We start from the raw sequence: 25,392 nt of genomic DNA on the forward strand, positions 1-25,392 counted from the left end.
AAGTGCAGCAACAGATAAACTTGCCAGCAAGGGCAAAGAGGACAACAGACTCTCTGAGGTATGTTTTAAAACTCCTCCATCACGCTCTGGTTATGATTTTGGACTGTTGTGGGCTGTAGATTTGGCACGAAGAGATATCTTGCATGTCTTTTTATCTATTCTGCTATTTAAACATGTGCCTATCTTACTGTAGTTAATAAAATCACCACAAACCCTCATGTTTTGGATTGCAAATTACAACTCTGATGTCATTCTAGACCATAAAAACATCACATTATTCCATTTCAAGCTTGTACAAATATAACTGATGTCCATATCCAACCAGATAAATCAAACTTCATGCTATTTTTGGTATGATACTGATTATTTAGATCATATTTTTGGAAATATTTTTAAACACGCAAAAGCACGCACTCAAACCCTGCATGTCTAAGCATACATACAAACACACAAACCACCCATGAATACTCAGTCGTTGCCAGTGATGTTTCTGTGAGCAGGAGACCACAGGAATTGTTTATCACTGTGGAATCAGAGTGACTAATCAGAAGCAGGCTGTTTCTTCTTGAACCTGTACGAGGTCGAGATGTTTCCTCATCACACACTGAGACACGTACGTGCCACGGCATGACCTACCCCTCTCCTCCTCCTCCTCCTCCTCCTCCTCCTCCTCCTCCTCCTCAGTACCTCGCCAATCCTGGTCTCAGCTCCACATCCAAAGGGACACTCTGTGATGTTCTGCTATCCCAGCGAGACTACAAACCTCCATGCTGTGGGGTAGCAGTATGCGGGGAACCGTGCCTTACTCAAGACAAATGTTCCCTTTCGTTCTGGTTTATTTATCCCACCCTTAATCTTAATAATTAGCAGATAATGCATATTCTTTCCACTCTTCTCTCTCAGCCATGAGTTCATACTTAAGTATATCAAAGAGGCAAATGAATAATTATGGTAAATAAAAATGTGATTGCTAGGCAAAGTAAGAGTTTCCATTAGCATTTGCCAAAGTACCATTAAATGTTATGGGCACATCAAGGCCCACAGAGCATGTTGGTCAGCACAGTGGGAGTATGACATCTTACACTGTGCAGGGCCTCTTTCTAGACCATGCAGACAGCTTCAAAAGAACTTAACCGTCAGGAAAAACAGTCTGTAGGCCGAAACCACACGGCAAAGCACCACTCACAATGAGATAAATGTTGAACTGACTTATCCTTGGGGAGAACATAGTGCTTGAAGTATTATAGTTAGTTACGCAACATTTCTTTGATATAAACAACAACAAGCTGATCATAATATCCAGGCGAGGCCAAATGCTGTTAACAGAGAGAAACAGACTGACTTCTACAGAAATAATGATCCAGAGCCAAGGCACTGTGATAGAAGTGATGGAGCTCTGTTGCCCATGAGGGATGTTTCAAAGCCACTCGAACGCTTGTCAGTGCAGTTTATTACTTCCTTGAAATATCTGTAAAAGAGGAACCATTGAGCAAAAGAAAACTGTTTAAGAGCTGGGGGTGTAAATCTCTTTTAATGCTGCTGATCCCTGTGTTAGTGCCGCTTCCACAAATCGCTCGCTGTTTCTCCTTCCCTACGGTTCCCTCATTACGCATCGTCTAGGAGAAATGGCTACCTTTTCACTTCGCCTTCTCAAATATTGCAAACTATAGGCGGTTTTCTAAGTTATAACTTCAGAGGCTGTGTCTGCCAAGAGTCTGTCGCTTATACTTATCCCCCCCCCCAACCCATTTCTGTGGCTGTTAGGAGAAGCCATGTCACAAAGCCAAAGTTGTGACATACTGAGGCATGCTGTTGTAGTATAAACTTGATATGGATATTTGTGATACCACAAGAACATCTAACAGTGGATTCTGATGGCTACTGGATGACTAACGTTCCCAGAAACAATGTTCTTTTCTGTGTATTTTCTTTCAGCAAGGATAGATTTTGACAAGAATCTTCAAGCCCTCCATTTCTCCCCCCAGGTTAGGTTAGTTCCTGGTGGGATGTTTTTGTGCGGAGAGGCCACCTCTCTTTCTTATCTTCCTGTCATCTCTGTGGGACGGCAGGGCACGACTCCTTCTCTGGCTCCAGAACCACAGGCTTCCCCTGGACACCAAACCGCCGCTCCACACTAGATGTACTCTTTGAGAAGGTGGTTGTTTAGGGTGTGTCAGAGCTTATTAGCACCAGAATGTGTGAAAGAACCAGAGCTGGGCGAAACAGTATTTGCAAAATACGTTTTTATGGGTTGTTTTGCTCGTCTTAAGTGCCAGTAGCTCGGGGTTTACCACATGTGCCAGAGCAGGCGGACAGAAAATTTGGACAATTACAAGGAAGTATGTGAAGGTTAATTTGGTATTTTTGTGATTGACAGCTTATCTAACAATATCTGAACTTTTCTGATTTGGTAAATCACATCCCACTGCTATTTGGAGATGGATAAAATAAATGACGCTAAACAAAATTCATACAACCATTGTCATTATTTTTGGGAGGATGTTGGTGCTTGTGTGCATAAATATCATATTTCTATCCCCTAAATCTGTAGTTCCCAAACTTTTTGGTCAGATGCACTTGCGTAGCCCTGTCAGATGAACTGAAGTACCCCTTCATTGTTCTAAATGTGTTCATATGAATGATATTGATTTTAAACTGAATAGTATTCAACTATTAGTGATACAAAAGTGGATATTACAATATTTTTTCCATACAATTGAACTGTCAATGTTTAGGTTGGTTTGCATTCACACTACCACTTGGAGTAACAGAAGCTGGAAATTTGAGCAGCTTATCAATTACTTTTAGCTATTCCAACTACGGGTGGGCCCTAAAATAATATCCCGATATATATATATATATATATATATATATATATATATATAAAATTTTTGAAAGAATACATTACCCTATTTCTACTTAATCCTCCACCTTATTGTAGTGTTTACTCACAAACTACTTTAATCTGCTTAATCTTCAGTTCTCTTTTCCCCATTCGCACACACAGGCTTGCCCCGCTCCGTCTCTTTCTGTTTCGCTTTCTCCCTGTATGTGTTGACTTTCTTCGTCAGCAGTATGTTTTATAAAGTCGCCCAAAAAACACAACTCGTGTTTTGGATTTTTTCACCCGTGAACAGCTTGGTGAGCCGCGTGTGGAGGAGGCTTGTTGTTAATGACATATTAAAAACGATCGAAGCCAATGTGGTACTGAATGACATTGACACCAACAGGTGCACTTACAATCTTCTATTAAACAACGGTATAAGTTGGAGACTCTCTCTCTCTCTGTGTTTCTCTGCAGAGCATGTGCGACTGTCAGTAGACTGCACGGGAGGTGTAGAGCCGTAAATATTCCTGGGTGGCCTGACCAAGTAAAGTCTATGTGTGGAAAACACTGCTTGATCTTTTGTAACCAAACCACTTCCACTACTGAAGTAGCTCCCCTTTTTGGAACCAACTTTCTTTCACCTTCAGCCATGCTTGTTGTTGCTGTGCGTAACAGTTCAACATCATTACGTCAACAAGTCGAAATGTTGCCATTATCACGATATGATTTTTTTTTTATCATATTCAAAATTTTACTTTACTTTTACTTTATGATATGGCACAGCCCTAATTCCGCGTATCCATTACTTTTAGCTAACTATTTCAATCATTTGTCCATTATTTTTGGGTAGCTATTTCAACTGTTTATCCGTTACTTTACGCTATCTGTTTTAACCATTAACCATTACCCAAGCCCCTTGAGGCAATTTTGTGATTTGTGGTTTTGGGATATTTAAATAAAACTGAACTGACATAAAAAGTTTAAGACATGTATCCATTACTTAGCTATCTGTTTATCTATTATTTTTAGCTAACTGTTTTATCTTCTCTGCTACTAATTTCCATCCAAATGTGGTGTTCAAGTGTTGTAGCTGACAATATGTGGATATATTCTTTTAATCAAACTGTAATTTCTATTTTATCAAATTACTTGAGCTACTCCACAATCTTTCCACGAAGTACCTCCTGGTTGGGTATCACTGATCTAAAGCACCATGACATGACCCTTATTGCTGTTAACTGCCAGTAATGATGACTCTTTAGTTGCCCTCAACACATTATTACTAAATACATGCAAACAGAAGTATATGTAGTTAATAGGAGATTACACAATTTGAGAAGGAGAAAGAAAGACAAAAAGCATTACTCATTCCTATGTATAAGTTGTGGTGAGGCTAAAACCTATAATAAAATCATGAATGGCAGCATGTGTGTAGATAGTCCCTCACATAGACATACTTGTGGGCAATAAGAAAAATATATGCTGCATACTGAGGCACTGAACCTGCATGCAGCTTGGATAATGTTAATAAGGATTATGGTTAATACTTATAATATTCGTTGCAAAGGCCAAGTGCGTTTTGCCACTGTCTTTGAAAAGGCCGAGGCTTCTGCCAAGCAACACTAACTTTCATGTTTATGTTGTGAAAAGAAAAGAAAAAACATTCTCTGTGTCAAATTTAACTAAAAGAAAGTGCAGCTTAAATAAGCCGGAACTCTCAGGAGGAACCGATAGAAATTCCTTCTCTGTCAGACAGAACGAGGCTGTAAGTGCTGCAATAATTTTTCTAACATGTAAGCCATAAAGAGATGCTGATGCCAGAGAGCGTGTTGTGACCCTGCCGACCTTGTGCCTGCTGCCTGGCCTCTGGTTAGTGTAAGCAGCATCCAGCTGAAAGCTACCAGAGGCCTTCATGTGTATATGTGATGTTTCCAAGGAGAAATGGACCAATTAATCTGATTATAGTCGCAAATCCTCCGACATGTGTAGGCCTGTCTGTGACCATGTGCAGTACAGATGTGTGTCCATGTGTGTATAAGTATGTATGTACCTGTGTGTGTATCAGATAAAGTGATTCACAGACAGTGGAGTGAAGGCATGTCTCCATGTGTATGCACAAAATCAGAATCTTGGCAGAAAATATATGATTTATGAAATATCTTGAGTGACATTTTGCAAACATTTATCAGTCTTTCCAGAAAAAGAGGGTTGCAAGAGAGCTGTAACTGTATGCAAATACACGCTGTGGGTGAGTGGCTGTTCCTCGGAAGTCAGAAAGCGACAGTTAAAAGTACCTGAAATTAAATACTGCGTGAAATAGTAAACTGTCTGTCAAAGCTTTTGCGGTCTGTTTAAAAACACAACACCCAAGCACTTAAGGGTTTTAAACAGCACCTTTTCATTGGCATTGCTATGAATATGCCTATTCTGAGGGTGATCCTTTCATTTTCAAGCCAGAGCTGCTCAGGCGTATGTTTGTGCCACTGACTGCAGCCTGCGCTGAGGGGCGGGAGGAAGTGGAACGAGGAGCTGACAGACAGGGCCTGATACTGCACTTCCACCACAGGCCAATCCCCAGCTAACCCCTGTGCTGACAGCCAGGATGTAGCACTCATCCACAGGCCACAGCCCAGGCTCTGGGGCCCAGGAAAAGGAGAGCAAGGAGACCAGGGAGAGGGCCAGTCTGCTGCTGATTTTTTTTTTTTTTTGGGGTTGGTGGTTTGGGTGGCACGCACCACTTTCTGCCTCCAGCACGACCAAGAGGAGAATCCACAGACTGTGTCGCCTGCCAACAGCATGTCCAACGTTTGGCCGGGTGTCAGACCCACTACACGCTCGCAAGCGGGCACGTTACACACACACACACATAGCTACACACATGCAAGCACATTCACACAGGAATGCATAATAATCACGATCAAATGCAGAGTAAAGCATTTAAACCTATAAGATACCAAGAGGTAAACATGCTGTATTGAGAAACTGCAAAAACACAGATATGAAGACACATTCACACCACAAACACTCAAAGTGCCATTTTTCCTAAAACCAGATTTTCTAGTTACTTTACAGATTAAAGTGTAAAAGTGAGACCATCCAACACAAACATAACAGATGACCTCCTCATTGTATTTTCACTGCCAGAGTGCTATTACTGACAGTACAAGTCATGTGAAACATTCATCTACAAAATTACACAAGCAGAACCAACATTTTGTGTAGTTTAACCTCCCAAGACAGATGTAATTGATAACATGACCTCATCAAAACTTCAGTTCTCTGATATGTGTTGCGAGACAGAGTCTTAGAAGAACTGAAGACTGCGGGTCAATAAATAATGCGGTCCTAGTCGGTGCTGTGCAGAAGCGCAGTGGAGTGATGAAGGTTGAGAGGCCACCGGTGACCCCGGCTGCACGCTGCGAGAGGGCTCCGCTCAGAGCCAGAGCTGTCTCTCCAGCTGGGATCACAACACAACGTTGGAGCTCTGGTTTCAGAGCACAACTCTGGCCTGGGGCTGGTGCTCCCCTGTGAGGCTGGGCCTGCAGGGCCAACGTTGAGGCAGACAGACACCCTGGGGGTCAGTCGACCCACCCACTCTCAGGAGGAGGCAGCGACAAGCACAGAGGCCAAAGAATGACTGGGGCTACCTCAGACCACAGCTTTGCATTTTTAAATTCTGAGTTTGGGTTTGCATCAAGCCTCAGCCTACTACAGCTATTTCTGTTCAATGGGGTTTCCATTGAACTGGCCCCAGAGGCAGATTCTGTGCATAAACAATGTGCTATGAGGACATGAGGTTGAATCAAACAATACTATCAGCTAGTGGAGAAAATTTTGATGAATAGAGCAGACTCAGTCTTCACCTGCAGCAACGCATTTTTCTTATCAAGGCAACTGAATAGATATCTTCATCCAGAGAGCACTATGAAATCAACTATGCACAAAAAACACGTCATGTTTTATCCCCTTATCCATCCCTTTCATAGACACCAGATCATTTTGCAGCATTCAGGAGTCGTGGAATTTCCCGAGAAGACGTATTGTAGCAGCTTTCTGGGAAATATTAATATCCAGCCAGCAGAGGAAAGGTAAAGGGAGAGGAGAAGGGATCGGGGGTGTACAGCAGGGGGGTGAGGTACAGACGTTCAGTATCATGGCATGGTACCTGATGATAAAATACCTCTTCTATTGCAACTCTTTCCAACCTCCTGTGCACAGTTTCTTCTACTGTTTGCCACCTTTTTATGCAGAACATGACGTCTGTGTTGTAGCTGTCCTAAGGGACACTGGTGGTGGTGGGTGTCTGGGTAAGAATCCAAGATGGACAGTTGTCTTCTGTGCGCACACACACTCCCCCTGTCATCACAGCTGCAATGCAGATTCTCCACATCTGCCTTGCCTTACACCACTTAGCCCTGCTCTTACCAAGCCCCCATCATCTCTGCCTCCCTCCCATGTCTCCACTCCCCCATCAGGATCATCCAAATATTTCCCCTCGCTGCTTTTTGAAGCTTCCATGGGTCACGGGACCTCATGCACAAATCATGCTGGCTTGCCGTGGGGGGGCTGGTCAGAGAGGACGGGAGTGAGTCAGACGCATAGAAACCCAATCTGCACAGTTTTCACACGGGGTTATTTTTCTTGCCAAGACAGCCATAACCAATCAGCGGCTGGTTCTAAACAGCAAGTTTAGGGAGCTCTCGCTGTAGATGCTGGTCCTGGCAGCTGATTTCAACCATATTCCCCAGCCACACCAGGGGGAAGAGATGGAGAGTAAATTCAAAGAGCCTGACAGCCTTCAACGGTTTAACATGGGGGTTAGCCCCAAATACATAGCGCTGGCTTTATGTTGATGGATGGATAACCAAATCCATCTCATTGTTTGCAATAAAACTTAGATGTTAGTTTTTACACTGTGACACCACAATTGCTATGGTGCTGAATTATGATCTACTGAGAAAGAGACCTGACAAATGCAAGAATTCAGTCAGCCACCAGTTTTGGAACTTGTATTTTTGAGATGCTAGGGAGAAAATAACAAATACACAAGGATAAGAAAAGAATCAAGTCAGCTCTACAGTGTGTGGGCACAGGAGGTTCAATGCCTAATGCAGAATTTTGATAACAGAGAATATTGTACAGGCCCTTAAACCAGGCTGATAAACAGGACAGACAGAGCGGGATGAGTCAGTGTGGACCTTCCCTCCCACCTGCAGAGCACACCAGCTCAGGGTGAGAGGAGATGCTGGGCAGGAATCTGGAAGTGCTGGTTAAAGTAATCACATTGGTTTCACTGCATCTGATCTGCAGTCTAACAGACTTCCAAACAGTTGAATGAGTAAATAAAGTGCCCCAGGGGACTCCCGCTGGAGATGGATTACCACAAGGGTGCACACACAAAAGGAGCTGAAGCCCCACAACCCGATGTGAGCCGCAGACAAAAGCCTAGCGTTGGACCTCGACCAGAGAACCGGCAAACTTTATTAATCTCATCCTAGACTGAACCTCCTGCTATTGCAATCCATGCACTCATAGACAGACGCATGCTCTGCTGTGAGGAGGTACACGCTCTAAAATGACTGTGCATGTCTGTGTACATATATGCAGGTGAACATATGCATTTGTACATGAGGCGGTGTAGTTATGATTGTATGCATGTGCTTGAGCAAACATTTGAACATACTGTAGATGCACAAATGTTTGCCCCTGTGCGCATGAGTGTGTATGCGTCCGCTTGAGTGCATAGACCACATAAGATGAGTCTCATGCTCACTTGGCTGTGGAGGCCGGGTCTGGAGGGGACTAAGGGCCGTGGCATTCTGCAGCCCCATCCCACCCCGGCCCCATTCTTCCCTCTTTCTGGGCCTGACACAAATAAAAGGATTAGGAGCCCCCGTTTCCGTCAGACCCTCCATTCAAGACAAAGCTCCGACCAGCTTAGTGTCACACTTAATGATAAAAGTGCAAATCTCTGTCAGTCACTTTGGGCAGGAATACCGGTATTTGGGGGCTAATCTCATTTGATGAAGATTAAAAGCGGTAAAAAAAACCACAAAAACAACCCCCCCCCCAAAAAAAAGACAAAGAAATGTGTTTTACCATATCTTTACAAAAATCTATACCGCTGAAATTCAGACAGCCAAATTTGACATGCAGCAACTAAGATGTGGTGCTAAAATGTATCTTTAAAATACAGAGAGTGAATGTGAGGCAGTGGAAAGAGCTAAGATGAGAGACAAAGAAAGAAAGGAGCAGAGAGAAAGGAAGCAAGTGTACACACACACACACACATGCGCCCACACCCTCACAGAAACCTGGGGTGTATGTAGACAAACACACTGCTCTGCCCATTCCCATGTAGAGCTAGAATGTGTGACGTGAGTGTGAGAGTAAGCCTTGGGCACACAACAGTCTGAATGCAGCACTTGCCACTATGATGCCAGTCCTCTCTAGTGTATCTGTGAAAAGCCTACGTGTTGGAAAAACATTCCAGAGTGGGATCACATATACACAGTTGGGGCCAGCAGCGATACTGCGAGCCGGCAGCAGAGGCCATGTCTCAATTTCTCATGCACGTTCGACCAGGCTGCCTGCAAGTGTGGGCTATTTCCAAACTACAGAAGCAAAATGAGACAAACAGATCTGAAATGTAATTAAAAAATACCGGGAATGTACTGAGAATAACTTTGTAAATGTTACACGTTCACCGACACACCGTAAATTATATCTGAAATTAATATTTTCAGCGCTGTAAAAATCCAGCCATTAAAAATGTAATTCTTCTGATTTAAACATGTAATCTGGCAAATTGAAATTGAAAACATTTGCTGAGTGTGTGTATTTCACGGCTGGCTACTTTAAGAAGCCTATTACAGTATTTCACAGATTTTGCCAAAATCTAATTTGTAAATTGCATTTAATGGTTTGTGGTAACCTTCCTTTTTGTTATGAAGAGTTGTCATGCTGTGAAAATAAACCTGAAGGCCCAAGGACTTGGAGCCAGTAATGAAAATCAGTACGTTGCCGAGCCGAGGGCTTTCTCTCCACCGTCACTGATTAGCATTCCCGATTGACTGACATGTCCCACTGGCTGCCTAACAGCCGGCTTTAGGAGATGAGGTTAAATTGTGGCTACCAACAAATTGCATGCTTGAGTTCCTCTGCACCCCTCTGCTATCATCCAGTGTAATGTGAGCACACCAGGCAGATCCCTCTGCAGATCCTTCTCCTCCCTGCACTACAGCTCCCCCACACAAAGCCACAGAGACCTCTTTCCACATCCCTCGCCACCAGTCTGGCCTCTAAAGTGGTGATGGGCATTACCGTGGCTGAGCCTCTGTGGCTTCCCATAGTGTCCTGCAAAGTGCTTTGTGTTCCAGCTGCTGCTACATACACATAAACACTAGTATGCTTATAGCCCCACACACACACACACACACACTAATTTCTATTAAAACACACAGCGGAAATGCCTTTATAAAAATAAACCTTCATGAAATCACCTGATTTAATAACACAATACTAAGCCTTGCGATTTACTGACAGCATCACAAAACAACTTCAAGTGAATATAAACAGCAGTATACTGAACCTTTTATGGATGTAGCTGGTGTAAAATTTATAACAGCACTATTCATATATACAAGGGTTCATGTAAAAAGATACGTTTAAATCAAATATTTATCACTCAAAGAGCTATTTGTGGGAACCGGAAAGAACAAAAAACAGAGAATCCAAGATGTAGCTTGTGATGCAAATAAATACCACTCCAACAGGTCGTTTAATGGGGGGGGGGACAGTTAGCAAACCATGAGATGACAGATGATGCATCCTAGTATGCTGCAGGGACAGGCCGAGCCATGTTGACATAAAACCCAATACTTCCTTACAGAGGAACGGGGCCAGCGTCAGCTAGCTCCTTGCCGAGCACTAAAAATCCCAGCAAGCTGAAGCAATATTATCCAGCTTAGTGTTTCTAACATTAGATTTGTCTCTCTGTAGAGGTCCTCTTTTATTTACCCAAGAGCAGTGACTAAAGACACATTTTTATCCTTTTTAGGGAGAGTAAAAAAAGAAAGAAAAAGAAAGTATAACTAAAAGTTAGTCTTGCAGAAAGGAGCGTACACCCACAGATCAGAGCTGTTTCTGAAATACTTTAGCAAGACTGAGGACAGTCTTTAATTAACTGCAAATCTACCCAGCTGGGTTGACAACACAAAGTACATCCTAGTTTGTTTTTTTTTTTTGGTGTGCATATGAGTGTTCACAAAGTGCCAGGCCACGTGGGAGTGTCCTAGAGTGAGTAAAACACACTCGGTGAGCTAACACAGAAACCCAGCCGTCAGCATCTATCTGGCACACACTGCTGCAGCGTCCCAAGCACAGCTAATTAAAAAACAACAATTTCACAGGAGGGCACTCCAAACAGTTCTAAAAAGCACCTCTCAGCACACTGGAGGATCGTCCAGCATACATGGGAGGTGAGACAGGCTTTGGGAGCTCTGCTTTTATGGCTTCATCACTGCTGTGTTTTTCTACTACTCATACTACCGTGACCTGAATTTCATTTTGCTTACAGCACGTGAATTCGAAAATTTGGAGTAATCTGCATGCTGATGTATTTGGATAAGTTACAAATGAAACATTCTAAAATAACATTTTGCTACACAGTAAAACTTTATAGAGCATGGGGAGAAAAAAATCCACTCTGGAATGCAAGGTTTTTATGCATCGGCAGGACCCAAAAGTAGGCAGCTTGGTGTATAATATAGTTAGTTAATGTTATGTTTTGTAGATGGAGCCTATGGCAGTTTCTAACAAGGCAGTCCATTACAGGGGTGTTGTCCAACACTTCGGTGAAGTGATAGGCCTTATTACATGGCTCCTTTCAAAGCATCTGCTTGGTTAGAGGAAAGGTCTCCCTAGGGAAAAGATCTCCCTCTTTCTAATGATGTATAATTGACCTCCAAACACCAGGGCACAACAAACTCTCTCGGGGTGGTGTAATTCCACTCTACCTTTTACATACCGCCCGTCTCGTTCAAGCTTGTTCCTCCTCTACGGCTATGGCTCCCGCCCAACTGACAGCTCTGCCTATTTGCCTTGAATTTTATAAAACTTGCTCTGAAATATTCATATTCTCAAAAGGCTGTGCAATATTTCCGTGTTTCTCCTCTTCGAAAATATATTTTATTTTATTTTCCCACTACATCCCTCTGTAAATATAAGCCTGACATCCATACATTTGAGATTTTTTTTTTGCACCCTGAATCTTAAACCATGAAAAATATTCCGCATTCACAAAAATACCCTTTTCATATCAAGACAGGGACGGTAAACACAGGTCAGCTGCATGGCATAAAAAGAGGGAAACATATGGGATAAAGGCTAATAAAATCCAATCTTGTTACTATATAATTGCACTATATGGAGCAAGATGTGTTGAACTGTGTTGGTGGGAGTTTTAATAACACAGTACACAATTGTTTTCCCCCGTCTGCACTTAAACCTGTTCCAAAGGTGCCAAAAAAGACTGCTTGCCAATTCCTTGATTTATTATAGCTAGTGAGAGCTGATTACGGGGCATGAATCAGTTGCTGTAGGAACGTAATTAGGCACGAAGACTTCTGTAAGGCTAGGAGCTCTCTTCACAGCCCAAAGCAGTTTGTGGGCTGACAAATGCATCTTAAATGGGTGTCATAAAAGTCAAAAAGGTGCCAATTACATCTTTAAGTATCCCATCAATGCAAATGGAATAAACAACAAAAAAAAAAAGAAGAAAAGAGATAGCCTACTTGTGTCTGTGTGATGGAGGGACCCTCCAGCTAGCTTTTAACCTGGGAGGGGTTAAAAAAAGTGTGAGAAGGAGGGTGAAGAATTAAAAGATGTGATGAATAACAGTGTGTGAGAACAGGACATCGCCCAGCAGGTTGTTGTGTTTGGCTGGGGCGATCGGAATTGCCACACAAGCTCACGGTATTCAAAGTACCAAATGCAGCAGAGAAAAAAAAAAGGAGGAAATGGTCAGTTATATACCAAATATGGTACATAAAAGCATATCAGAAACAAAATGCCAGGAAAGAGTATTATTTGGAGGCAAAATAGATCTTGTCTGCCTCTGTATGTTTGCCTCTGTCTTCTTCTCTTTGCACACACCGAACAAATAAATAAAAAACTACAAATGGACAGCACTAAAACAGGCATGAGAAAGAGATCCTTCTCTCTCTGCCGGACCGTCTCAGCTTCCAGCCACCTCTGAGCCGTGACGCCGTGACTCTGGTATCCCATAGTTACTGCTCTGAATTTTCCATTGTTATCAGCCGACTACACTCCCGTCACAAAGCTGGATGAATGGCACGCATGGCAATAGATGTAACTCTTTGTTGCTTGCAAGGTATCTAGCAGAGAGCCATAATGTCCTGGTAATCGAAGTAGAATTGTTAAAAAGGCCGGACACAAAAAGCTGAAAATTTAGTGACAAGCATGAAAAGCGCTCATGCGATGAGAAACACAGGGCACCCCAGGGTCCTCTGTAAACAGCAACCCTCAGCATTGTTGTTACTTCTGTTACCTGGCCTCAATATTTGCCTCCCTATATCTGCCACTATCTCTGCTGGTTTTAAGAGATGATTTACTTATTCAATTACAAATGTATTTTACTCTACGGCTAATGGCTGCATGCTACTTCCTGTCATAGGCCTAATTTGGAATGTAAAACTTTATTGTAATTCACTGTAAAACAATAAGCACACGGGGGCAATTCCTGCATCATTATCATGTATCTATAATTCATAAAATTTATATTTTTAGTAGTTGTAATATTAATAATGTTTTTTTTATTTATTGTGTTGCTGTGAATTAGGCAGAGCAAATTATGAAATTAACAATCTGCATTTAATCACAATAGGCTGCTGTTGTAAATACACTCCAGCATTTTAGAATAATAGAATAAGTCCGATTTTTTTACGTTTAAAGCTGTGAAACTTATTTATTAGCTAATTTGACTTAAATTAAATTATTAATGCCTTTAAAGTTGTGTGTGTGTGTGTGTGTGTGTGTGTGTGTGTGTGTGTGTGCCCGCGCGTGCGCAAATCCCTGAACTTGTAATTAGGCCTATTTTCTATTATAATCCAAATCCACGTTAGCGTGTTTAGCTTGCAGGAACGTGTAACTCATGTGGAGTAAAAAGCGCAGATAGTTGTTCATTAAACCGTTAAATGGTTGCCATGTCTCCCATGTGCCGCATGCTAAAACACATCATATTCAATTAAATAAAATAGCCTCAAATAAAATTGAATAAAAATAACCTAAAATAATATAATAATTATTTTAAAAAAAACTTATAGGCCTAAATGTGTGCCGGTAAAATAAAAGAAGCCAATTTTAAAAATCTAATATTTAAGGCAAATCGAGGCATCGGATTTTCAGAATAAATTAATATTGCCTGATCGGAAAATCAATCTAAACTACGCTGTGGGCTCAGAGTCTATAAAGAAACTGAAATTCTGTTTTCCGTATTTTGTAATGAATCTGAAGCGGTTGATGGTGATGGGGAAAGGTCACATGATGCAAAAAACCTGAGCGGGAGCCTGAGTGGGATCACGTCTTTTTGTTATTATTGCACTCGTTCCACAGAGACAAATGTGGAAATATCGTGGGCCACCGTGACAAGAATAAAGCCAAGCATGTGACAATAATATGTGGCCGCTAATGCGAGCGTCCCCCAGCCAGTGTGAACTCTGCTGCAGACGTTTCCATTTCTCAGATTCATTATTAACATTTCTGAACAATTAAAAAAAGCTCAGCAATTCCACTGTTGCTCTTTCATTGATTTGTATAATTCTGCAGGAAACAATGTGTTAAACTACCGCAGAACAGAAGATGAAATCTTATAAAATACAAATAAGACTCCACACTAGCTGAATGACTTGCCACTGTATTTTGCCACTGCACCGTGAATGACACACACACACACACACACACACACACACACACAAGGCCTCCAGGCCAGCCAAAGCCACCACAATGTCCTTTAAAAAATAAAAAAATAAATCACTGCACAACAACCAAAGCAAACTGAAGAGATGCAAAAACAAGAGCAGAGATTCCCTGCCCGAAATTGCGCTTACTGTTGGTAGTCGTGTTTGCAGTAAAGTTTCCTTTCTCTGAAGTAACAGCTGGTGGTGAGAGGCTGTTGACACACGGTACACTGCAAACACTCCTCGTGCCATGAGGAATCGTTGACCCTCATCAAGAAGCGGTCGGAGATGGGACGCTGGCATCCTTCACACACGGATGGATGATGACAGTCAGTCCCTGGAAAACGGCAGAGGAGTTGGGGCCCGTCAGAAGAGAGAAGGCCTGAATTGAGACTAAAAACTCTAACAGCGTTAAAGGCCTACACACTGGGTGCTTAAAGAAATCAGTAGAGGTGTATGGGATTTAATCAGATAAAAACAAAATGGTTTTAATGGATGAATTTGATATTTTTTCTCCAATAAGGCCTGCTGATTACATCACTCATCCAGCCTTTAAATGTCTGGGGTCGTTCAGGATGCGATTTTTTTGACACTCACATGCAAATTAAACTACATTTTTTATTGTCATCTCTGTTGTTTTATTCCTTTGCATGCACAAATATGAACTTTTGTCGCTTTTCATGATGGCCGGAAACATAACAGCGGTGGGCATGCATGCACAGTAATGGCATCCAGACAGGAATAACAGTCTAGTGTTTGACCTGCGCTCGCAGTTCACAGTGATTTGCTGAGGTTTACACAGTAAAAGACTCACCGAGCATGACTCCGAGCGTGGCTTGCCCCGATCGCAGGGGATGATCTTCAATTTTAATGCCGTCCAGCATGATGCACGTCTCGGACTGTTCTCCCGCGGAGAGGCGCTCCAGTGACACCAGACCTGTTGCAATATCCATAAGAATACGGTCAGACTTGACAAGAAAATCCTGTGGCACGCAAAAGCTGTCTGGAAGAAGAGCGGAGGCGAGGCTGAAACCTGTTGAAAGCGTTTGAGTTCCGTGTGACACACAGCCTGCAGCTCGGAGGAGGAAAACTACAAAATGAGCTTAAGTAGAAGAAATGCAAAAACTCGACTTTTGATGCTCGCAATAGTTAAGAGGTAAAGGCAGTCTAAGCCGGCTACACGGATCCCCAATGTGTGAGAGAAGCGTGGGGACACAGAAAGCAAACAATAAAAGGTGGAAAACTCTCTGAACTGTCACCTGTTATGATTAGAGGACTGAGGAAGCTTTATCTTCTCGTCCTCAAGCCGACGGGAGAAAGCGGGGAATTTCTTCACGGAATGACAGTTTTGTCAAGGATGAGAAAAAGAAGACAAACTTGACAATAAATTCCCCCCCCCAAATAAAAACAGGAGAGTACGTATGTAGATGTCCCGGCAGTAACTCTTTGGAAGTAACAGAGACGGCTGGTTGGTTGTGCCCCTGTCGCTGCAAAAGTCTGAGATCGAGATTGAAGCGAGTGGATCCTCCCACTCCTGCATGCATGGCTACACTTTTTTCATTCCCCCATTCACTGCCATTGGGATGCTATTGGAGCAGAGTACAGTGCGCTCCACACAGTCCAATAACAACACACACATGGAGTCAGCCGTAAGGAAAACTAGAAAGAGGAAAAATGATATTTTACAGGAGGCCTGGCTTGACACTGAAGCAACAATACGATTATATAACAACAACAACAACAATAATAATAATACACTATAATTTAATTATTAGGCGTATTATACAACACGCTTTCTGAGAAAATAAAACATTCTGTGGCGATTATTTAGTAAAGATTAGCTCAAAAATATTGAAGCGAGAGACAAACCCCCCCCCCCTCTATATTTCTCATGAATTGTTATATTTCCCTCAGTAGTGAAAATTACAGATCAGCATCACATGCTCTCTTTGCTCTTTTGTGTATTGTTTCCAGTGGAAGCTGCTGTCCCCTTTCAGCTGATGCACCTGGCGATCAGTGGTGATAACAGCGGTCTGTCCAGCACTGAGGTGGCCACTACGAGCCATGTGTATCCATCTGTCGGACAGGAAAGAGCACCAATAATAATAATAATAATAATAATAATAATAATAATAATAATAATAATAATGATAATACCTACAGGCCTGTCCCGTAGGCCTATTTATGTCGCAGGAACACAGCATCTACAGATCTACTCTTATTATGTGATGTTTAACAACTGATCAGTTTACACTTTGAGGATTGCGCCCACGTGCAGAGTGAAATTAAAGCCCAATCTGAATACTCCAAAAACACCTAAATAAGCATTATATATGTATATGTATATAAACACCTTGACATTTTCTTTGTCAAGGTGTGATCAAGACGTTTGCAAAGGTGCGGAGGCCTGTCTGAAATGACAGGGCTGTCAGTGGGACGGTGCGCTGCTTCCATGAGAGGATCATTGTTATCAACGTGTTTTAAAAAGAAAGCTATATAGCTACAGGCCCGGGCAAGAAAACACGAGAAGACTGGACGCATGGAAGAAGCATTTTAGGGCTATTGTAAAGCAGTATCGCTATACGTTCAGATCAGCTCGTGCTAGCCTCTATGCGGGATTTATTTTCCCAGTTTTATTATTGAATTAATAAAAACAGACTACCTGCTGCGCAATTTAGAGATAATGAAGACACGCGGAAACCAACACCCCATGAAGAGATGTAATAGTATTAAGTCTAATAATAATAATAAAGATAATAAAGATAATAATAATAATAATAATAATAATAATAATAATAATAATAATAATGATGATGATGATGAGTTGCTGAAATTTATATTAAGAAAAAAGCAGTCATGTATTCCACATTACGTATTGCAAGATAGTCTATTGAAAGGAAGAAACAAAAAACAAAAAAAAAACAAAAACAAAACAACACGTCCAAATGTTTCTAGAGAATGATCTCAAGTCTATCTAGTGTTTACCTTCGATCCAAAGGCCTAGCTGCGTGTTGTTTTTGATGTCCTTTGTGAAGCATCAAGGCGATGACCTGTAGCCCAGTTTGGAAAACAGAGGACAGTTTTGTTGGCGTTGCCCTCTGCCGGTCAGTGAGAGAACAGCTGAAGCTCTCTAAAAGACACAGGGGAGCCAAACAGAGACAGGAAATTAGTATTTTCACCTGTTGTGCCATGTTTTATAAAATTATGTAACCATCGCAGAAATGTTTAAAGCACAAATAAATATAACACGAATACTTTATATTTACGAAGTCTTTATATTTTTCATGAAAGGACACAGATGCGCACTTGCTCTGTTAAGTCCATACCTGCCTGTCATGAAGTCATCCACCCCCGGCTTAGCTTTCCCCCTTCTATTTCCAGCTCTTCTATCAGCATGGGGTCAATTACCTCCGCCTCACACTATATTGGATTATCTTACCACTAAGCAGCATTATGAGCTGAGCAATATCAATACAATATAATCAATACATTTGAAGAAACATATAAAGCCTGTGTTCCCCCCTCCTCCACCCCCATTCATTCAGCAGCTACCGGCCAGGTCACTTGTGTGAATGAGACCATCAAACATTCATTCAATAAATCAATCCGCCAACTTTTAGCCTGCGGTGTTTTAATGAGCCTCTACATGACAAGCCCTCCCTCGCCTTCTATAAGGCAGGGAAAAAACCGTTGCAGCAGGTGTGCAGCACAGAAAGCAACGGGCTCCTAAAGTTTAGCAATTTACTTTAAAGTGAGCAGAACTGTTGCATCCATCGGAAAGGTAAGAGAGCATTATAATGCGCCATTACAGCAACGCACATTCCTGCAGCAGCGGCGGCGGCTGCTGTGATTTCGATGAGAGTTTTCACCGTGAGAGTAACGACTTGAATATTAAGGAAGAAATGATGTGGACTACATGTTTTGAATGCAGAAGAAGACCAAATGATTTCGGGGAAAGCGGACATATGGGCCTACATTAAAATGGTTGACTGGGAGCAAAGTTAAAAAATTGCGAATATTTGCGCGCAGTTTTTTTTTTCTGCTTTGAAATCAGTATCGGCAGATTTGACATTTCAGTAGGCACAAAGTTGGGAGGAAAGTGCATTAAGAAAACGAGCAATTATCAGTGCTACTTATGTTACTACGCCTATTTAAACTAATGCGTCATTATGACTTAATCTCCGCTTCTAAAAAGATAAAAGTGCCACAGAATGCAACAAAACTGACCCTTTATAATTAATACAACAAATAAATCAAATTATTCCATGACTTCGTTCAATTTAAATCTAATCTAAACAAACGCATCACTTAAATTAAAGTATAATAATTGATCTACTTTAATTACATTTACATCATGCTGTTTATAAGCCACGCAGGATCCATTCATTTTCCAACCCAGAGAATAACTCACACAACTCCAACTGTGTCAGGCCTCAAACCCGGAGGCTATAATCAATGTACTGCAAAATCACAGAAAATCATCCGCAACGTAAAAATATATTCAAGTGAATATGTGGACTGTAATAAACGCTGCACCTATGTCATAATCTTTTTTTTTTTTACAATTCCAACACAGGTTTGCTGGAGCTGAAATGTGAGCATTTTCAAAACAAAGCTTACCGATAAGCATTTTAAAATAAAATACCTTAGTGAGAAGGGCAAGAACACTTGCACAAACATTCTGAGGAGAAACTCAGCAAACCAAAGACATAATGGCTCCCTAAATTGCATGGCTAGAGGACTTTGATAGTTAACTCACTTTGATCTTTTAATGAGTGTTTCTAAGCTTTCCATGATGCTTTTTTTTAAGCTCGAATGAAAGAAAAAAAAATACAGGCTCCTTTAATTTGTTTGCTGCCGAGTTGCACTTGGGCATCTTAAAACCAGACTGACACTGGGCAGCAGCACGATTTCTGATGCTAAATACGTTGAACGAACTGGGGGGGAAATGTCGTGTGATATTCCTTTTAGCCCGCACACGATTCTCTCACATGGACGTTTCTCTAAAGTCATTACTGTGGCTGTGGAGGGGTTTGAAGGGCAGAGCACGCTCCGCGTCAAGTCAGCGGAACCGCTGGCCGGTCGGCGGATCAACAGTGAAGCTTCCTGGAGGTTTGCACGTCGGCAACAACTGCAATTTAATCGGGTTTTTGCTAAGTGTTTTCTGCATCTTTTCTTAGTTGCTTTCATACCTGAAAAAAATGAAAATTATTACGCTATGATTTCACACAGCAAACAAACAGGCAGTGCACTGCTGTAGTAATAAAAAGGGTATGAAATGCAGGGCCCCACAGGCCTGAGGGCCCCTGAATACTAAAGTAGCCTGTAACAACTCGTTTTGATGTCAGATTTTTAATATCACAAATTAGGTCCATCTGATTTTGTACATTTTTTTGTATTTCCTATAAGCATTATTTAGATGCATTTTTTATTTGAGCTTTGCTTAAATTCACAGATGCACAACAAGATAAATAGTGGAGTTATTTACATCACATCTCCTTCTTCCCACTCAGTCACATATTTCTGCTTTTATTCGCCTGAACAACATGGCCCATCTTACCGAGACAGCCAAAAAAAATGATACTGCAGGATAATCCCAACTCCCAGAGGATTAAGCCAAAGTATAATACAGCACTGTCAACCCATGGCTAGATTTGTTTATGTTATGATTTATTGGATTCAGCTTCTTTTTTCTTTCCCCCACTGACAAATTTATTGAGTTCCTGACAGATGGCCTGACAGGGCCCTGTGTGACAGCGAGCTGACATTCAAGTTTGAAATGTGAGTCTGAAAACTGTTTACCTGTAGTTTGTTAAGACAAGGAGCAAAACTGAGCTGTAATTGAATTAAGATAAGACATAATAATATAGCCCCATTCCCAACCAGTTATAGACTACATAATACTAAAAGAAAATACAAATAAAACTATACAAATGCTACATGTAGTTCTACTACTGGTATAATCACTATTAATGTAATTTTTACTTGAAAACCATAATGCATGTATTTAACTTACTAAAAGAAAAGTAAAAGCAAGTCCCAAGAACATAGATAGATGGTTTTGGAAATCTTAAAATCCTTTAATGATTTAAAAGGTGAATATTGACAGTTTTGCTGTTGTCTTTTGAGTAAATAATTAATCAAACTGCTGTAATTTAGATGTGTTATGGGTGTATATGAACCAGTGAATTACAGGGAAATACCTCAGTAATGGCCAAATAATACAGTCACAGATGTAAATATAAGCATTACTGTTTAAAGTCCTCGATCTGTTGGTTAACTCTATTTACTTTTATTTCAGGGTAAAATGTATGAAAAAAATGGCATAATAACCGCAGCCATTTAATCAAAATCTCATGAAAGTAAACTGGCCATAACGCATTTTTGTTAAATGTATTCAAATGTATTTCTTGCCATTTTGGTATAGATCACCGCTACACATCATCATTCTGAGCTACAAACCTCACTTTCTCCTCAGAAACACTGTGGTGTAGTTTTAGTGAAGGACCAGCTCATCTGATGACAGTGATCCAGGATGCAGTCAGATTTATGCATCTGGTCCCCGACTCAGTCTAAACACATATTACTTCAGTTGTATGCTGACATTACCCGAAACCCCTCAAACTCACTATCTGAATTACAATATCACCCCCTGCTGGACAAAACCAGGCAGTACAACACGCTGTCCTATTATAACTTTAAAATACCACAATGAAAGAAATGCTAATATAAAATATTGTGTAACAGGCAGATAGGAGTACTACATACTGTAAATATATCAGTTAAACAAAATTAGCATTATTCTATTCTTTCAAGTCACATAAATATGATATGTTATTATTGTTTGTCAAACTTTCAATAAGTACACAATACTGGATTTGTCTTTAATACTTTACTTCATGTTAGTGTAAAGGTCTATTTCAAAATTCTTCATATTAAACTTAATTATATTTTTTCCTCATTAGGACAAATATAGAATGTAATTTTATGAATTTTTATATCAGAAATACATTTACAAGCAGGCTTTTAGATCATTTGTATTTCATAGATACATGTTCCTGTTTAACTCTTTTTGATGAGAATAATAATAGACAATTTCTACTATTGACTTGTATATGCTGTAAATGTGAAAAATTCTAAAGATATAAGTCAGTGTTGTCTTATAAAACAACTGTCAAATATCCATGAGGAATACAGGGAGTTGTTTCTCAAACCCATTAATTAAAATGTTCACTGAATGCCAAAAGATGCTACTTTGGATATTACTTGAATATGTTCCTCATCATAGTATTTGTATTTTGACTTTTCTCTTCTTTTATACTGTTGATGTGATATAGTGTTTCTGTCCTGGTATTATTCTTGTGATGTGTTGCATTGTACTTTTTTGTTCTGTAATATTAAAAAAATATATAATATTAAAATTATGTTACAAATATAGCATAAAATATTTGTAGATAAGAGGTGTCTGTACGCACATTCAGTATAATTGTGCAGCAATAACTTACAATGACTTTTCACTGTTGGTTCAATGTTCTGCATCTGCATCTTTAGAGAATAATGTACTTCAAGTTACAATACAAATGGATAGTGGATAAACAAACATAAACAATATTTATTTTTCATTTCATTAATTCATTCAACTTGCCAAAAAAATGCACTACACAAATTCTATTTTTTAATATAATTAGAATTTTTGTCATATTATTTATCAGTAGACACACACACACATATATATGTATATATATATATTTTGTCTAATCATAATTCATTTTCTATGATTTACTGTGTACTAAATTAATTAAAGTTTTTTTTGTTGTAAAGTCGTGAAAATTCAAATGTAAATTGAATGAGATCTTTTCTGCATTGGGTTGTACACGAATAGCAGAAATAAAAATTAATATCAAATGTTTTGTTAAAACCAAATGAATATTTTCCTTTTTCCAAAGGATTATCTTCAAAACATTTTTAAAATGTTGTTCAAAGTTGGTTCGCAGATGGAAACAGATGATACATGATGAAACCCAGCAATAACAAAATCTTTTTCTTCTGTGATGTGGCGATCCCCCCTTCCCTTCTGTTTTACTTCACACACAGGCGATGGCCAAACAAGTCTTCATGTGAGCCTAAGCTGTTCAGACACATGAGGAAATACTTACTGCATGGTAATTTTAAACAAAATTAAACCATGGTCTCCAAATGTCTTCAAGAGACACACACCCACACGTATTTGTGACTTTCTCTAAGTGTTGATGAGCGCCTAAAGAATCTTAAATCTTTCTCCAATAATGACCATTTAATATCCCGCACAGAGGTGCTGAGTGGAGGAGCGACACAGAAACAACAATGGTTTGCCCTTAAGAGAAAAAGGCTTTCGCAAACTTGAAAAACTTCGGCTCATGTGCTTATAAGCAACGGATAGTATAACGTCATGTCACAGTGGGATACATGGCATTTGTTGCTATGTGACTGTTTTCATCATTAGCAAAAGTGTCTCAGCTCAGGCAAGATTTGCAGCGCCTTTCATCAGATGATCATGTTATTCAGTGGATTTGTCTCCACAAAAATAATGTTTCCTCTGACACAAAAAAATTGGAGTCTGCAGGAGGCCAGGAGCATGATTTTAGGATGGGTGCCATTAACAACAAGCGTAGGCCTTCGCTACCCACTCCTCATGTGGAATGCATAAATTCTGTGCCTGCTGAATAAATTGCATGTGCTTGCAGAGTTGATGGCTGAAGTAGTGAAATATATTCTAAATACATCTACATACACACTGGCTGTGATACAGAGCTGGAATTGAATGGCCGAAGACATATATGGAGAATCAGTAGAACCTGGTACCAGCTTCAATCCATGCGTTATATGTACTGCGTGAACAATGACAAATAAGAAATGATTCATTGCAATGGAAACAAAATATGCAGAAGATTTGGCTACCTAGGCCAGCAGCAATAAAAAACCCTTATAATCAGACATATGTGTGATTCTTTTTCTGTGTCTCAATAAAACATGCTGGATATGTTTTGTGTGTGCTGAATGAGAGTGTATGTGCACATCTATGATTGTGGGTGTGTCATTAATAGGCTTCACTTCAGAGAAAAAGGTAGAAATCCACCAGATGTTTTGCAGCTGGGTGGATCTGGTAGTGAAGATCTAGACAGCATCTGTCACAGGCGAACATTTCTAATCTGTCCTGAACATTAGGCAGAGAGCACTAAAAACCCATCACTGGCCGCATGTGCTGCTCAGTTCACAATGTGCTAACCACAGGCTCTGCAGTTTGGCCCCGAGTAAGTTCAAAATTAAACAAGAAAAAAAGTTATATTTATCAAGCTGAGAAGCGAAGAAGCAATTTTAACTACACAATTCCTCTATCATTTCTTCCAAACTCTTCTCCTTTAAGCAGTGTGGCTGCTAAACTTTTAGAAAGCAAAACAAGGGCTAACAGGCTAACTGAAGTTATTAGGGCAGAGTGCCTGAGGCTAAAGACCAGCGCTTTGAACTAGAGGTCCAGCAGAGCTTAGTGAGGTCAAGATCTGTCAAACAGCAAGCAGAACTAAGATCACAATGTTCTGGATGGACATTTTAATTTTCTTCAAAGAACTTCAGTTCTGGATTAAAAAGAAAGAAATATGTATTGAAGCTATAGTACGCACATTCCCATTTACATTTTAGCTTCATAAAATATATCATTTTAAAAGTGTAAAGACTCAGGTTCAGAAGACTTTTTCTGAGAAAAAACAAACCTGCTCACAGATAGACCCTTGCAACCCACTTTTTATTTTCTTTTAGTTATTGTTTCCACAAGATATTTGAAATGTAGATAATAATTACATTTCTAAAGTGGCTACACAACTGCATTTCGGTGCTAACTAGGATGTGTTCAGCTAACATTCTCAGTTTGGGAACTGTGGGAATTGCTCCAAGCTGACCTTGATGGTCTCTAGATAGTTCCCTTCCTGGGTTCATGTGCCTAGTTACCAGTTGGTCAACCTCATGCCCTGTGAACTGACCCTGTCCTCCCTCCGAGGTTTGAAAGGAAAAGAAACCCAATCCTCCGGGGAGCGCTCCGACTAACAAGAAAACTGCTGGCCCGAATCTCTCAGAAGTGCTGTGTTTTCCCACTGGACCACTTTCAGCTTAATAAACATCTTAACTAGCCAGAGGTCCCATGGGAGCTGCTGGGAAATCCTCTGGGCAGCCAGAGCTCAGGAGCTGGTCCTTTATTGCATCCAGGTGGCTGTTAAAAAATGCTGGCCGGCCCTAAATGTCCAATAAAATGCAAGTGGCACCTTCAGGGGTGGACAGGGTCAGTGCACCTGTCTGTGGACGAAAGCTGCCCTCGCTCCCCCTTGTCCAATCAGTTTGATGTCACACTCCTATGTTGGTACTCCTATGTACCATGCCCATGGAAGCATTACTGAACGGGCCTACCAGACACAGGCCCAGGGGCCCAAGGGGTCAGGGGGCACTCCTTGGCCAGAGCCAAAATGACCACATAGAGATGCAAAAAGACCACTACAAAGAAACTCAAAACGACTTGAAAGAGACACGAAACAACTATAAGGACACTCAAAACGACTACAA

The 25,392-nt window shown here is 40.7% G+C and overlaps 1 protein-coding gene across 3 annotated transcripts in view; it reads right to left on the reverse strand.

Annotated features, from left to right (window-relative positions):
- Positions 1-17,932, reverse strand: part of lmx1bb (LIM homeobox transcription factor 1, beta b) — a 47,636-nt gene extending 29,704 nt beyond the window's left edge. Inside the window, exons 1-3 of one of the 3 annotated variants that reach the window (XM_044196412.1) lie at positions 17,791-17,932; positions 15,620-15,742; positions 14,956-15,142 (exon numbers count right to left, since the gene is read on the reverse strand). In XM_044196412.1, the coding sequence (XP_044052347.1) occupies positions 14,956-15,142; positions 15,620-15,689 (257 nt within the window). In that variant the 5' untranslated portion in view covers positions 15,690-15,742; positions 17,791-17,932. The other 2 variants (XM_044196411.1, XM_044196410.1) reach the window with 2 other exon arrangements.
- Positions 17,933-25,392: the final 7,460 nt, after the last annotated feature.

This window comes from Siniperca chuatsi, linkage group LG5, assembly GCF_020085105.1.
Source record: "Siniperca chuatsi isolate FFG_IHB_CAS linkage group LG5, ASM2008510v1, whole genome shotgun sequence".
In the NCBI taxonomy this organism is placed as follows: Eukaryota; Metazoa; Chordata; class Actinopteri; order Centrarchiformes; family Sinipercidae; genus Siniperca; species Siniperca chuatsi.